This window comes from Cebus imitator, unplaced genomic scaffold, assembly GCF_001604975.1.
Source record: "Cebus imitator isolate Cc_AM_T3 unplaced genomic scaffold, Cebus_imitator-1.0 Scaffold42, whole genome shotgun sequence".
In the NCBI taxonomy this organism is placed as follows: Eukaryota; Metazoa; Chordata; class Mammalia; order Primates; family Cebidae; genus Cebus; species Cebus imitator.
In genome coordinates this window covers 15,971,618-15,984,012 of record NW_016107357.1, presented here as the reverse complement: position 1 = coordinate 15,984,012, position 12,395 = coordinate 15,971,618, and the positions used below count along the sequence as shown (strand labels likewise).

The 12,395-nt window shown below is 39.6% G+C and overlaps 1 protein-coding gene across 1 annotated transcript in view; it reads left to right on the top strand.

The window, feature by feature from the left end:
• B3GALNT2 (beta-1,3-N-acetylgalactosaminyltransferase 2) overlaps positions 1-12,395 on the top strand; it is a 58,621-nt gene that overhangs the window by 34,126 nt on the left and 12,100 nt on the right. Inside the window, exons 6-8 of the mRNA XM_017526576.1 lie at positions 2,686-2,796; positions 5,565-5,643; positions 12,156-12,339. Of these exons, the coding sequence (XP_017382065.1) occupies positions 2,686-2,796; positions 5,565-5,643; positions 12,156-12,339 (374 nt within the window). The remainder of the gene's footprint in view (positions 1-2,685; positions 2,797-5,564; positions 5,644-12,155; positions 12,340-12,395) is intronic.

Sequence of the window (12,395 nt, the reverse complement as noted above, 5' to 3'; positions counted from 1 at the left end):
GCCCAGCTGATTTTTTGTATTTTTAGTAGAGACAGGGTTTCACCATGTTGACCAGGATGGTCTCGATCTCTTGACCTTGTGATCCACCCGCCTTGGCCTCCCAAAGTGCTGGGATTACAGGCGTGAGCCACTGCGCCCGGCCCCATATGAAAGTTTTTGGAGTATTAGAGCTGTATCTTGCATTTAATCCTCTATGTCATAGTCAATCCTAGTTGATTTTTAGTTCAACATTATTCAGCAGACATTTTGCGTTTTCAGTTATGTCAGGCCGTGCTAGATGCTGAGGATGTTTGTGGTTGCTCCGAGAAGCCCTTTCCTGTTCTCAAGGTGCTTGTCTTCTAGTAGAGGCAGTTAGTTTAATAATAAGAAAATAAGAAATACCAGAGTGATAAATGGTATTAAGAAGATAAAACAGATTGATGTGATAGAAGTTGGGAGTTGGAGCCTTCTGTAGGACATCTGGAGAAAGCCTCTGAGAGGAGAAAATTGTGGAGCCCGAGACCCGAGCAGGACTAAGGAGCCAGGTGTGCACAGAATTAAAAATGAGATCATGGAGAAGTTAGAAGACATTAAGATTTCAGTGTATATCAGACCTTAGGACAGGGGGGCATAGCTCTCTAAGCTTAGAATTGAATAGTAATAATCACAAATGAAAAGTTCATCAAATTTGCCAAGGTAAAATTTATGGACTTCTGAATTTCAAAAATAACATTAAGTAGCAAATGATAAACTATTTTAGCATATAAAATGTGCACAGGATTAAAATAATTACTCTGTTAAAAGCTTGCATAGTTGAATAAGAAAAATAGAAAACTCAGAGCCCAAATGGCAAAGCAGCATGATAAAGCAGTTCTCAGAAGACAACATGCAATTCATAAACATCACTAGGAATCAGAAATCCAACTAAATGATGCCAGGTGAGAGAGCTCATGCTTGCAATTCCAGCACTTTGGGAGGCTGAGGCCAAAGCTGGCAGATCACTTGAGGTCAGGAGTTCCAGACCATCCTGGCCAACATGGCAAAACCCCATCTCTACTAAATATACGAAATTTAACCTGGCGTGATGGTGAGCGCCTATAATCCCAGCTACCCAGGAAGCTGAGGCAGCAGAATCGCTTGAACCCAGGGATCAAAGGTGGTAGTGAGCCAAGATTGCACCATTGGACTCTAGCCTGGGTGCCAGCGCAAGGCTTTGTGTCAAAAAATAAAAATAAAAAACAAATCCAACTAAATGAGGAATCATTTTTTTTAAATCTAGTATATGTCTGGGTGCGGTGGCTCACACCTGTAATCCAACACTTTGGGAGGCTGAGGCAGGCGAATCAAGAGGTCAGGAGTTCGAGACCAGGCTGGCAAAGATGGTGAAACCCTGTCTCTACTAAAAATACAAAAACTTAGCTGGGCATAGTGGCAGGCACCTGGAATCCCAACTACTCAGGGGGCTGAGGCAGGAGAATTGCTTGAGCCTGGGAGGCGGAGGTTGCAGTAAGCCGAGATTGCACCACTGCACTCCAGCCTAGGTGACAGAGCGAGACTCTGTCTCAAAAAAATAAAATCTAGTATAGTAGGTTAAACTTTCTTGTTTTTTGAGACAGAAACTTGCCCTGTCGCCCAGGCTGGAGTACAGAGGTGTGATCTCAGCTCACTGCAACCTCCATCTCCCCCTGGGTTCAAGTGATTTTCTTGCCTTAGCCTCCTGACTGAGTAGCTGGGATTACAGGCGTGTACCACCATGCCCGGCTAATTTTTATATATCTTTTTTTTTTTTTTTTTTTTTTGAGATGGAGTCTCACTCTGTTGCCAGGCTGGAGTGCAGTGGTGCAATCTCGGCTTACTGCAACCTCACCTCCCAGGTTCAAGCGATTCTCCTGTCTCAGCTTCCTGAGTAGCTGGGACTACAGGCGTGTATCACCACACCCGGCTAATTTTTTTTTTATTTTTAGAGACAGGGTTTCACCATGTTGGCCAAGCTGGTCTTAAACTCCTGACCTCATGATCTGCCTGCCTCAGCCTCCTAAAGTGCTGGGATTGCAGACATGAGCCACAGGCCCGGCCCTAAACTTTTCTTTTACTAATATCCCATACCAGGGAAAGTACAGTGCAATTGTCATTCGTGTAAATTGCTGACAACCCTATAAATTAGTAAAAATTGCTTTCAAAAAGCAGTTGACAGTGTTTACCAAAATCCACAAAAAATACCTCTTTCTTGTCCCAGTAACTTCACCTCTGGGAATTTAAGTAAAAAACAAAATGTTAGGGGTAAATAAACATTTACACCAAAATATGCCTACATTAATTTAGTAGATATTTCAGTAGACATTTAGTAGCAACCAAATGGGAAAATTTGAGTAAATCAGGATGCATCTGCTCATTGGGATGTTACACACATGAGGATGAATGGTTGTGACAGCTGCAACATCATATGGAAATGCTTTTGATACAATGGGAAATGGCAAACAACAGCATGCAAAATTGTCATTTACTCCTTGTAATTAGTTTTTTACATGTGCATGGAAGAAAATGGTCAAGGTAAATGTTAACAATGGTATGTCAGAGCTGTGGGGTGAAAATTTTAAATGATATGTCTTGGGAAAAAAAATTCTCCAAAATCTTACCTAAAAACATACTTAAAATCTAAATGACAACAATAAGGAAAATGATTCACTATTCATCTTTTCACAAAAGAGCTTTGAAGGTACAATCGTGTGGGAAAGCCAAGACCTCCATGGCCTTGTGTCAAGAAATCTTCACAAAGTGACAGTGAATGATGGAGGGGGAGTTCTCAGAGTCATTACAGTAAGTCATTTTTTTTTAAGGTTTAATTTATATACTTTAGCTCTCTTTTTTTCTTCCTGTTGATTTGCATTCTTTAGCTCTTTTTAACATGTTGTAAAATTTACTTTAGAGCCCAGGCAGCATGGAGCAATGATGACTCTTGTGTTTTGTAACATATATAGTAGAAAATGTTGTTGACTCATCATGGTAAATGGAAAAACTCAAATATGATTCTGTAACTCCAGCATTAGTGAGTTAACAGTTTTGCCTTAAGATTGGTGCATTTTGGCCAAGCGTGGTGGCTCACGCCTGTAATCTCAGCACTTTGGGAGGCTGAGGCTGGCGGATCACGAGGTCAGGAGTTTGAGACCAGCCTGACCAACATGGTGAAACCACATCTCTACTAAAAATACAAAAATTAGCCGGGCAGGGTGGCAGACGCCTGTAATCTCAGCTACTCGGGAGGCTGAGGATTTTTTGTAGAGATGGGGTTTCACTATTTGCCAAAGCTGGTTGCAAATGCCTGAGGTCAAGTGATCCGCCCACCTAGGCTTCCCAAAGTGCTGTGTTACAGGCATGGGCCACTGCACCCAGCCTATTTCTCAGTAATTTTTAAGTTAGCATTCTTTAAGAGCATTTGCTTAGTAGTATTCAGAGTATTCACTATGTCACCTTGAAAATAAAATGTTAATTAAAATATTATAGATAGCCAGGCATGGTGGCTCACACCAATAATCCCAGAATTTTAGGAGGCCAAGGTGTGCAGATCACTTGAGGCCAGGAGTTCAAGACCAGCCTGGGCAACATAGCAAGACCCTATCTGTACTAAAAATACAAAAATTAGCCAGGCATGGTGGCACACGCCTGGAATCCCAGCTACGCAGGAAGCTGAGGCATGAGAATTGCTTGAACCTGTGAGGCAGAAGTTGCGGTGAGCTGAGATCATGCCACTGCACTCCAGCCTGGGTGGCAGAGTGAGACTCTCAAAAAAAAAAAAAAAAAAAAAAAAAAAAAAAAAAAAAAAAAAAAAAAAAAAAAAAAAAAAAAAAAAAAAAAAGAAAAGAAAAAAAATCAAAATACTATAGATGCAAATACTGGAAAACAAGGAGGGGTGTGCTGTGGCTCATACCTATAATCCCAGTACTTCGGGAGACTGAGATGAGCGGATCGCTTGAGGTCAGGAGTTTGGGACCAGCTTGGTCAACATGATGAAACCCTGTCTCTACTAAAAATACCAAAAAATTAGCCAGGCATGGTAGCACATGCCTATAATCCTAGCTACTCAGGAGGCTGAGGTGGGAGGATTGCTAGAACCCCAGAGATGGAGGTTGCAGTGAGCTGAGATCACGCCACTGCACTTCAGCGTGGGCAACAGAGGGAGACTTCTTCTCAAAAAAAAAAAGAAAAGAAAAGAAAAAAGATTGAGTACTTACATTTATTTTGCTGAAGCAACTCTGGGATTTCTGACTCTCATATTTCTCATTCAGATTGGCTTTAAATTTAAAACAGTTTGACAGGTGAATTTCTCAGTGTAAACATAGGACAATAAAGAAGGTGTATGAACACTTAAAATGAACTTTAGTAAACAAGTGGTGTGTATGGTGGAATTGTAGACAATCTTTTGTTCTTCTTGATCTCCGGTCTCATGATTAGGAATATACTTGGCATTTAAATTCACAAGCTTAGTGATGTTATTAAATATTAACCTCATTCACAGGAATTAATTTCTGAGTTTGAAATGAATATTATGTGATATGCTATTATTCATTCAAAAAACATTTACTGCACACCTGTTCTAAGGCAGACACAATGGCAGGGTAAAATAGACATAGTAGTGGCCCACAGTGGAACTTACAGTCCAGTGAGGAAAACAACATTAAACAAATAGACCTATAAATTCATATGTAATCATACATTTAGATTTGCAGGCCATGTTTAGGCTTTTATTCATGTTTAAGATTTGGGATTTATGATGACAGGTAAATTTAATAAAGTAAATGTAGGAAGATAAAGATGGTGTTTACTTTAGTAAACAGACACACCACTTGTGTACTAATGTTCATTTTAAGTCTTATTATCTTGCCTCCTTTTCTATTTATGAAACTTTAAAATATCCAGCATATGCCAAAATTCTATAATACTGGTTACACTAAAAGAAATGTTTACTTCTGAGTCGAGAGCTAGATTAAAATGTAAAGACTCAAATGATCTGCTGTGGGAGTAAAAATTATTATAGAGGGCTAAAGGCAGCTTAAACAAGGCCGGGCACGATGGCTCGCGCCTGTAATCCGAGCACTTTGAGAGGCCAAGACGGGCAGATCATGAGGTCAGCCTTGACCAACTTGGTGAAACCCCATCTCTTATTTTAAAAAAACAAATTAAAAAAAAAATATATATATATAATATATATTCAATAGGGTTCCATTTGAGTATTTGGGACAGACTGTTGATTTTGAGCTTTTCTCTGCATGGTCACTTAACTTTAAAATGTGCCAAGATATATTTGAACTCATGAGAATTTTTAGTTTCCAAAAAATCAAAGGTAGTAATATATATTTTTTTAAGTAGTGGGGTTGGGATGTAAAATAAATTGCTTTTTGTACTATTAAAGTAGCAAGTAACATAAACATGATTCTGTGTAAGTTGCAGTTCTCAACACCTTAGGGACTGTTGGGTTTACCTTATCTTTAGTATTATCAGATAATAAAAATAGTAGAATACTATTTTTATGACTTCTGTCAAATCGATTTTAAAATGTGCTACATGTATTTTGTTCTTACTCCTTTCAGGCTGGGGAGGGTGCATTGCCTCATGAATTCTCGGAAGGTGTGGAGGGAGTTGCAGGCGGTTTTATATATACTATTCAGGGTAAGTTGGCTGGTTGAAACTTAAAAAGTACACTGAATCTCATACACTTAATTGTTGTACTTGACATAAAAAGAGGTTTTTTTTTGTCATTTAAGAAACTTTATTCAGATAAAATTCACCCTTTTAAAGTGGTTAATTGAGTGGTTTCAGTTTATTCATAGAGTTCTGCAGCCTGCTCCATCTCCCAAAAGGAAACCCCACAACCCATTAGCAGTTACTCATTCTTCCCTCCCCCACCTCCAACCCTGACAACTACTGATATACTTTCTTTCTCTATTGATTTGCCTATTTTGAACATTTCACATAAATGGAAATGTACAGTATGTGCTCTGTGTGTCTAGTTTCTTTGATGTAACATGTTTTCTAGATCCATCCATTTTGTATGTGTCATTCTTTTTTATGATCATATAATATTCCATTGCATAGATAATACACTATTTCATTCATTAATTGATGGACATTTAGATTGCTTCTACTTTTTTTTAATATGAATAATTCTGTAGTAAACATGTAGGTGCAAGTTTTTGTGTGGTCATATGTTTCCATTTCTCTTAAAGCTCTGAGTCATATAATTCTGTGTTTAATCATTTGAGGCACTGCCAGACTGTTTTCTACAGCAGCAGCCCATTTTACATTTCCATAGTCAGTGTAGGAGGATTCTAGTTTCTCCAAATCCTTATCAACACTTACTATTGTCTGTCTTTTAACATATACCAATCCTAGTGCGTGTAAATTGTTACTTCATTGTGATTTTTATTTGTATTTCCATAATAACTAATGATGAGCATTTTTTTCATGTGCTTATTGGCCATTTGTATATCTTCCTTTTTTTTTGTTTTGTTTTTCTTTTTTTGAGACAGGACCTCACTCTGTTGCCCAGGCTGGAGTGCAGTGGCATGATCACAGCTCACTGCAGCATCGACCTCCCTGGGCTCAAGTGATTTTCCCATCTTAGCCTCCTGAATAGCTAGGACCACAAGTGCATGCCACCATGCCCAGCTAATTTTTAAATATTTTGTAGAGACCGGGTTTCATCATACTGCTCAAGCTACATATTGTTAAAAGGGTAAATTATTATGGAACGAGGGAGTGAGGGGCGGAGGGAGGGAAAGAATAAGAGAGGGGATAGAGAGTGAGTCATTTGTATGTCTTTAGAGAAATATCTGTTCAGATCCTGTGCCCATTTATCATATTAGAGTATTTTTTTATTGTTGAATTATAAGAGTTCTTTATATATTCTGGATACAAGTCCCTTATCAGATACATGCTTTGCAAATGGTGCCCTTTAACACACAAAAGTTGTAAATTTTGAAGTCCAATTTTGTCATGTGTTTCTGCTGTCATATATAAGGAACCATTGTCTAATGTGAGGTTACAAAGATCTGTGCCTTTTACAGTTCCAAGAGTTTTATAGTTGTAGCACTTATGTGTAGGTCTTGGATCCACATTCATTTTCATACACGGTGTGAAATGGAGGTCTAACTTCATTTTTTTGCATGTAGATATCCAGCTGTCCTAGCACCCGTTTGTTGGAAGTCAGTGACTGTAAATGTAAGGGTTTATTTCTGGACTCTCTATCCCATTGCTCTACATGTCTGTGTACTACACTGTCCTGATTATAGAGCTTTTTAGTAAGATTTGAAATTGGGAAATGTGAATCCTCCAACTTGTTCTTTTTCAAGTTCGATTGGCTATTCTGGGTCTCTTGTACTTCCATGTGAATTTTATGATCAGCTTATCAATTTGTGCAAAAAAGAAAAAACCTAGCTAGACTGTTTTAAGGGATTGCATTCATGCATGTATGTGTGTGTGTGTGTGTGTATGTATAATATTTTAATTTCAGTAGGTTTTAGGGGAGCAGGTGGTGTTTGATTTCATGAATAAGTTATTTTATTTATTTATTTATTTTTAGGTTTTTTTTTCTGAGACGGAGTCTTGCTCTGTCACCCAGGCTGAAATGCAGTGGTGCAATCTCAGCTCACTGCAACCTTTGCCTACCGGGTTCAAGAGATTATCCTGCCTCAGCCTCTCGAGTAGCTGGGATTACAGATGTGCACCACCATGCTGGGCTAATTTTTATATTTTTAGTAGAGACAGGGTTTCACCGTGTTAGCCAGGCTGGTCTTGAACTTCTGACCTTGTGATCTGTCTGCCTTAGCCTTCCAAAGTTCTGGGATTACAGGTGTGAACCATTTCGTCCACTGAATAAGTTCTTTCGTGGTGATTTCTGAGATTTTGGTGCATCCATCACCCTGCTGTAACCAACCTGTACTCTTATCCCTACCCGCCTTCCACCCTTTCCCCACCGAGTCCCCAATAGCCGTTGTATGATTCTTAAACGCCTTTGAATTGTGAACTGCCCTGTTATAAACATGCATGTGCAAGTATCTTTTTTGTATAATGACTTATTTTCCTTTGGATACCCAGTAGTGGGATTGCTGGATCAAATGGTAGATCTACATTTAGTTATTTAAGGAACCTCCACACGGTTTTCCATAGTGGTCGTACTAGTTTACGTTCCCATCAGAGATTGCATTCTATCTGTAGATCAACCTGGGAAGTATTGCCATGTTAACAGTATTAAGTCTCTGAACATCCATGTCTTATCAGATTTCCTTCAATTATGTTTGATTTTCAGTATAAAAGTCTTGAACTTATTTTGTTAAATTTATTCTTTTTATTTTTTTGAGACAGAGTCTCACACTGTCCCCCAGGCTGTAGTGCAGTGTTGCTATCTTGGCTTACTGCAATCTCCACCTCCTGGGTTCAAGCAATTCTCCTGCCTCAGCCTCCCGAGTAGCTGGGACTACAGTCATGTGCCAGTACACCCAGCTCATTTCTTTTTATTTTTAGTAGAGACAGGGTTTCACCATGTTGGTCAGGATGGTCTCGATCTCCTGAAATTTATTCTTAAATGTTTGTTAAATTTTTGATGCTATTGTAAGGGGAATTGTTTTTCTAATTTTATTTCAAGCTTCTTGATTGTAAGTTCTAGAAATACAGTTGGTTTTGTGTATTGATCTGTGTGCTGCAATATTGCTGAACTGGTCCATGTATTATTTAATCATTGTATAGTTACCTTATGATTTTCTATATGCAAGGTCATTTCATCTGTAAGAAGAGATAGTTTTGCTTCTTCCTTTTCAATCTGGATGCCTTTTATTTTTCTTATCTGATTGTCCTGGTTAAAACATGTATGTTGGACAGAAGCGGTAAAAGCAGATGTCTTTTGTGTTCCTGACATAGTAATTTTTTCTCATATTTTTCAGATACATGCAGTTGAAACAAAATGTGTTACTAGTCTATAGGGCTTGTATTTCATTTCTGTGCTCCTGTTGTTACAAGCCGTTTTCCTGTTACTACAAATTTTTTTTTCTATTACTACGGTTTTATAACACTTTCTTTCAAGTGTTAAATTATTATAGATGCCCCTTGACATCGTAAGGATGTTACATCCTGATGAACCCATCTTAAGTTAAAAATGTGTGCTGAAAATGCATTTCATACACGTAGCCTGCCGAATGTTATAGCTTAGCCTCACCTACCTTAAACTTGCTAAGAACACTAGCCTACAGTTGGGCAAAATCATCTTAACACAAAGCCTATTCCATAATAAGGGTTGAACATCTCTCATTAAATTAAATACAATTAAAGACTGTAGTCATATGAGAGAATGGTTGCATGTATACTCAAAGCATGGTTTTGGTGAACACATATTGTTTTTACATTATCATAAAGTCAAAAAATTGTAAGTCTAAACAGGAGGTCATCTAGCCCTGTGTTTCTCAAAGGCTGGTCTTTGTTCTGTCTGTGATTTACCTGCATCAGGGTCGCAGCAGTGGCCATTAAAAATACCGATTCCTGGGAGCAGGGGAGAGGGAAAAAAATAGATTCCTGCGCTCCACCCCAGACCTACTGAATCTTTAGGCTTAGGGCCCAGGAATCTGCATTTCAGCAAGCATTCCCAAGAATCACTGATTAAATCCAGCTCCATTTTCTTCAGGTGAGACTGCTGTGATCTAGAGACAATAGAACTTGTCCAGTGTCACAAGTCATGACAGAGGCAGAAGTCAGATACAGGCCTCAACTCCCCACCTCATCCTTTCCATTTGCAGTGACAGTGTACAGTGCTAAATTACATTTCATTTCCTTCGCCACCCTCAGCAGCTCACTTTCTTTATATTTTTTCAGAATTTTTCTTTGAGACATTTTTAGAAAATCCTGACTTCTGCCACAGTGAAAGAATTGCCTTAAATCAGTAGGTTCCAGAGACAGTCCCTGCATGTACATGACAGGTGACTCATTAACTTGTGAAGTGGCAAATAAATTGTCTTTTAAGCACATTAATAATCATTTTTATTATGAAATATCATGGCCAAGCACCGTGGCTCTTGCCTATAATCCCAGAATGGGAGGCTGAAGCAAGAGGATCTCTTGAGCCCAGGAGTTTGAGACCAGCCAGGACAACATTGTAAGACCCCATCTCTACTAAAAACTTAAAAATTTGCCAGGTGTGTTGACAGGTGCCTGTAGTACCAGCCACTTGGGAAGCTGAGGTGGGAGGATCACTTGAATCCAGGAAGTTGAGGCTACAGTGAGCTGTAATTGCACCACTGCATTCCAGCCTGGGTAATAGAACAAGACCTTGTCCCCCCCTGCCCTCGCCGGGGGGGTGGGGGGGAAGGTACCCAGTGCTCAGAATTAATAAATGTTTTCATTTTTTCATATTTGCTTCTGATTCTTTTTTTTTCTTCTTTTTTTTAAGAAATAAAACATGCATCTGGGCATGGTGGCTCACATCTGTAATCACTTTGGGAGGCGGGTGGATCACTTGAGGTCAGGAGTTCGAGACCAGCCTGATCAATATGGTGAAAACCCATCTCTACTAAAAATAAAAAACTAGCTGGATGCGGTGGCACATCCAGCTAATTGGGAGGCTGAGGCAGAATTGCTTGAACCCAGAAGGCAGGGGTTACAATGAGCCAAGATCGTGCCATTGCACTCCAGCCGGGGCAACAAGAGTGAAACTCTGTCTCAAAAAAAGAAAGAAAGAAAACATGGCTGGGCATGATGGCTCATACCTTTAATCCCAGCACATTGGGAGGCTGAGATGGGTAGATCACCTGAGGTTAGGAGTTCAAGACCAGCCTGGCCAACATGGCAAAACGCCACCTCTACTAAAAATACAAACTATTAGTTGGGTGTGGTGGCTGGTGCCTGGCGCCTGTAATCCCAGCTACTCATGAGGGAGGCTGAGACAGGAGAATCCTTAATCCCAGGAGGTGGAGATTACGGTGAGCCAAGATCACGCCACTGTACTCCAGTCTGGGCAACAGACTGAGACTCTTGTCTCAAAAAAAAAAAAAAAAACCCCATTATATGTCAGGTGTGGTGGTTCATGCCTGTAATCCCAGCACTTTGGGAGGCTGAAGCAGGTGGATCACTTAAGGTCAGGAGTTTGAGACCAGCTGGCCAACATAGTGAAACCTTGTCTCTACTAAAAATACAAAAATTATCCAGGTGTGGTGGCACATGCTTGTAATCCCAGCTGTCAGGAGGCTGAGGCAGGAGAATCACTTGCCCAGGAGGTGGAGGTTGCAGTGAGCCAAGATCACACCACTGCATTCCTGCCTGGATGACAGAGTGAGACTCTGTCTCAAAAATATATATATTGTAGGTCTGACTGAAACCTTCCCCTTGTGGTTCTCCGTAGACACATTCCTCTTCCTTCTCCTCAAAGATGCTACTTTCCTAAAATTCATGTGTACCCTTCCCATTCTTATTTTTCTACTTTCAACATATTTACATCTCTTTATTTGAGACAGTCTTGCTGTGTTGCCCAGGCTGGAATGCAGTGGTATAATCATAGCTCACTACAGCCTTGAACTCCTGGGCTCCAGGGATCCACCTGCCTTGACCTCTTGAGCAGCTGGGACCCGAGGCATGCACCAGTATGCCTGGCTAATTTTTAAATTTTAATTAGAGATGGGGTTTCCCTTTATTACCTAGAGTGATGTCAGACTCCTGGGCTTAAGCGATTCTCCTACCTCTACCTCCCAAAGTGCTGGGACATGATAAGCCACCACAATTTTTTTAACTGCCATATTTCATTATGTGAATATACCACAACTTGGCTATTTTTTTTTCTCTCAGTGGATATTTAGGTTGGTCCCATTTTTCTTCCACAATTACAAACAATGCTATAATTAATATCCTCATGACCATGTAAAATAACGTTGGTATATATTTACAAGTGTCGTCAACTGAGCCCTAAGGTTTACACATTTTCAGCCTAAATAGATATTGCCAAAAACTGCTCTCCAAAGTGGGAGCGTCTACCTAATTCTCCTACTGGCAGTGTATGAGAGTTCCCATTTTCCTACCTAAAGTTCCAAACAACTGTTTGTATTCTGTTACGTTACCTTGGAAAAAGAACTTTAGCATATGTTATAAGTTCTCAGTGGTAAATTTACAATAGCATTTTTCTCCAACTGTCAACTTTTCCTTTTTAGAAGGTGATACTCTCTTACACAACCTTCATTCTCGGCCTCAAAGACTTGTTGATCATACAAGGAATCTCCATGAGGAGGATGCCTTACTGAAGGAGGAAAGCAGCATCTATGATGATATTGTTTTTGTGGATGTTATCGACACTTACCGTAATGTTCCTGCAAAATTACTGAACTTCTATAGATGGTAGGTTGTAAAAATGTTGGGTAGCTAGAAGTTGTTTTTTTTTTTTTTTTTTTTTT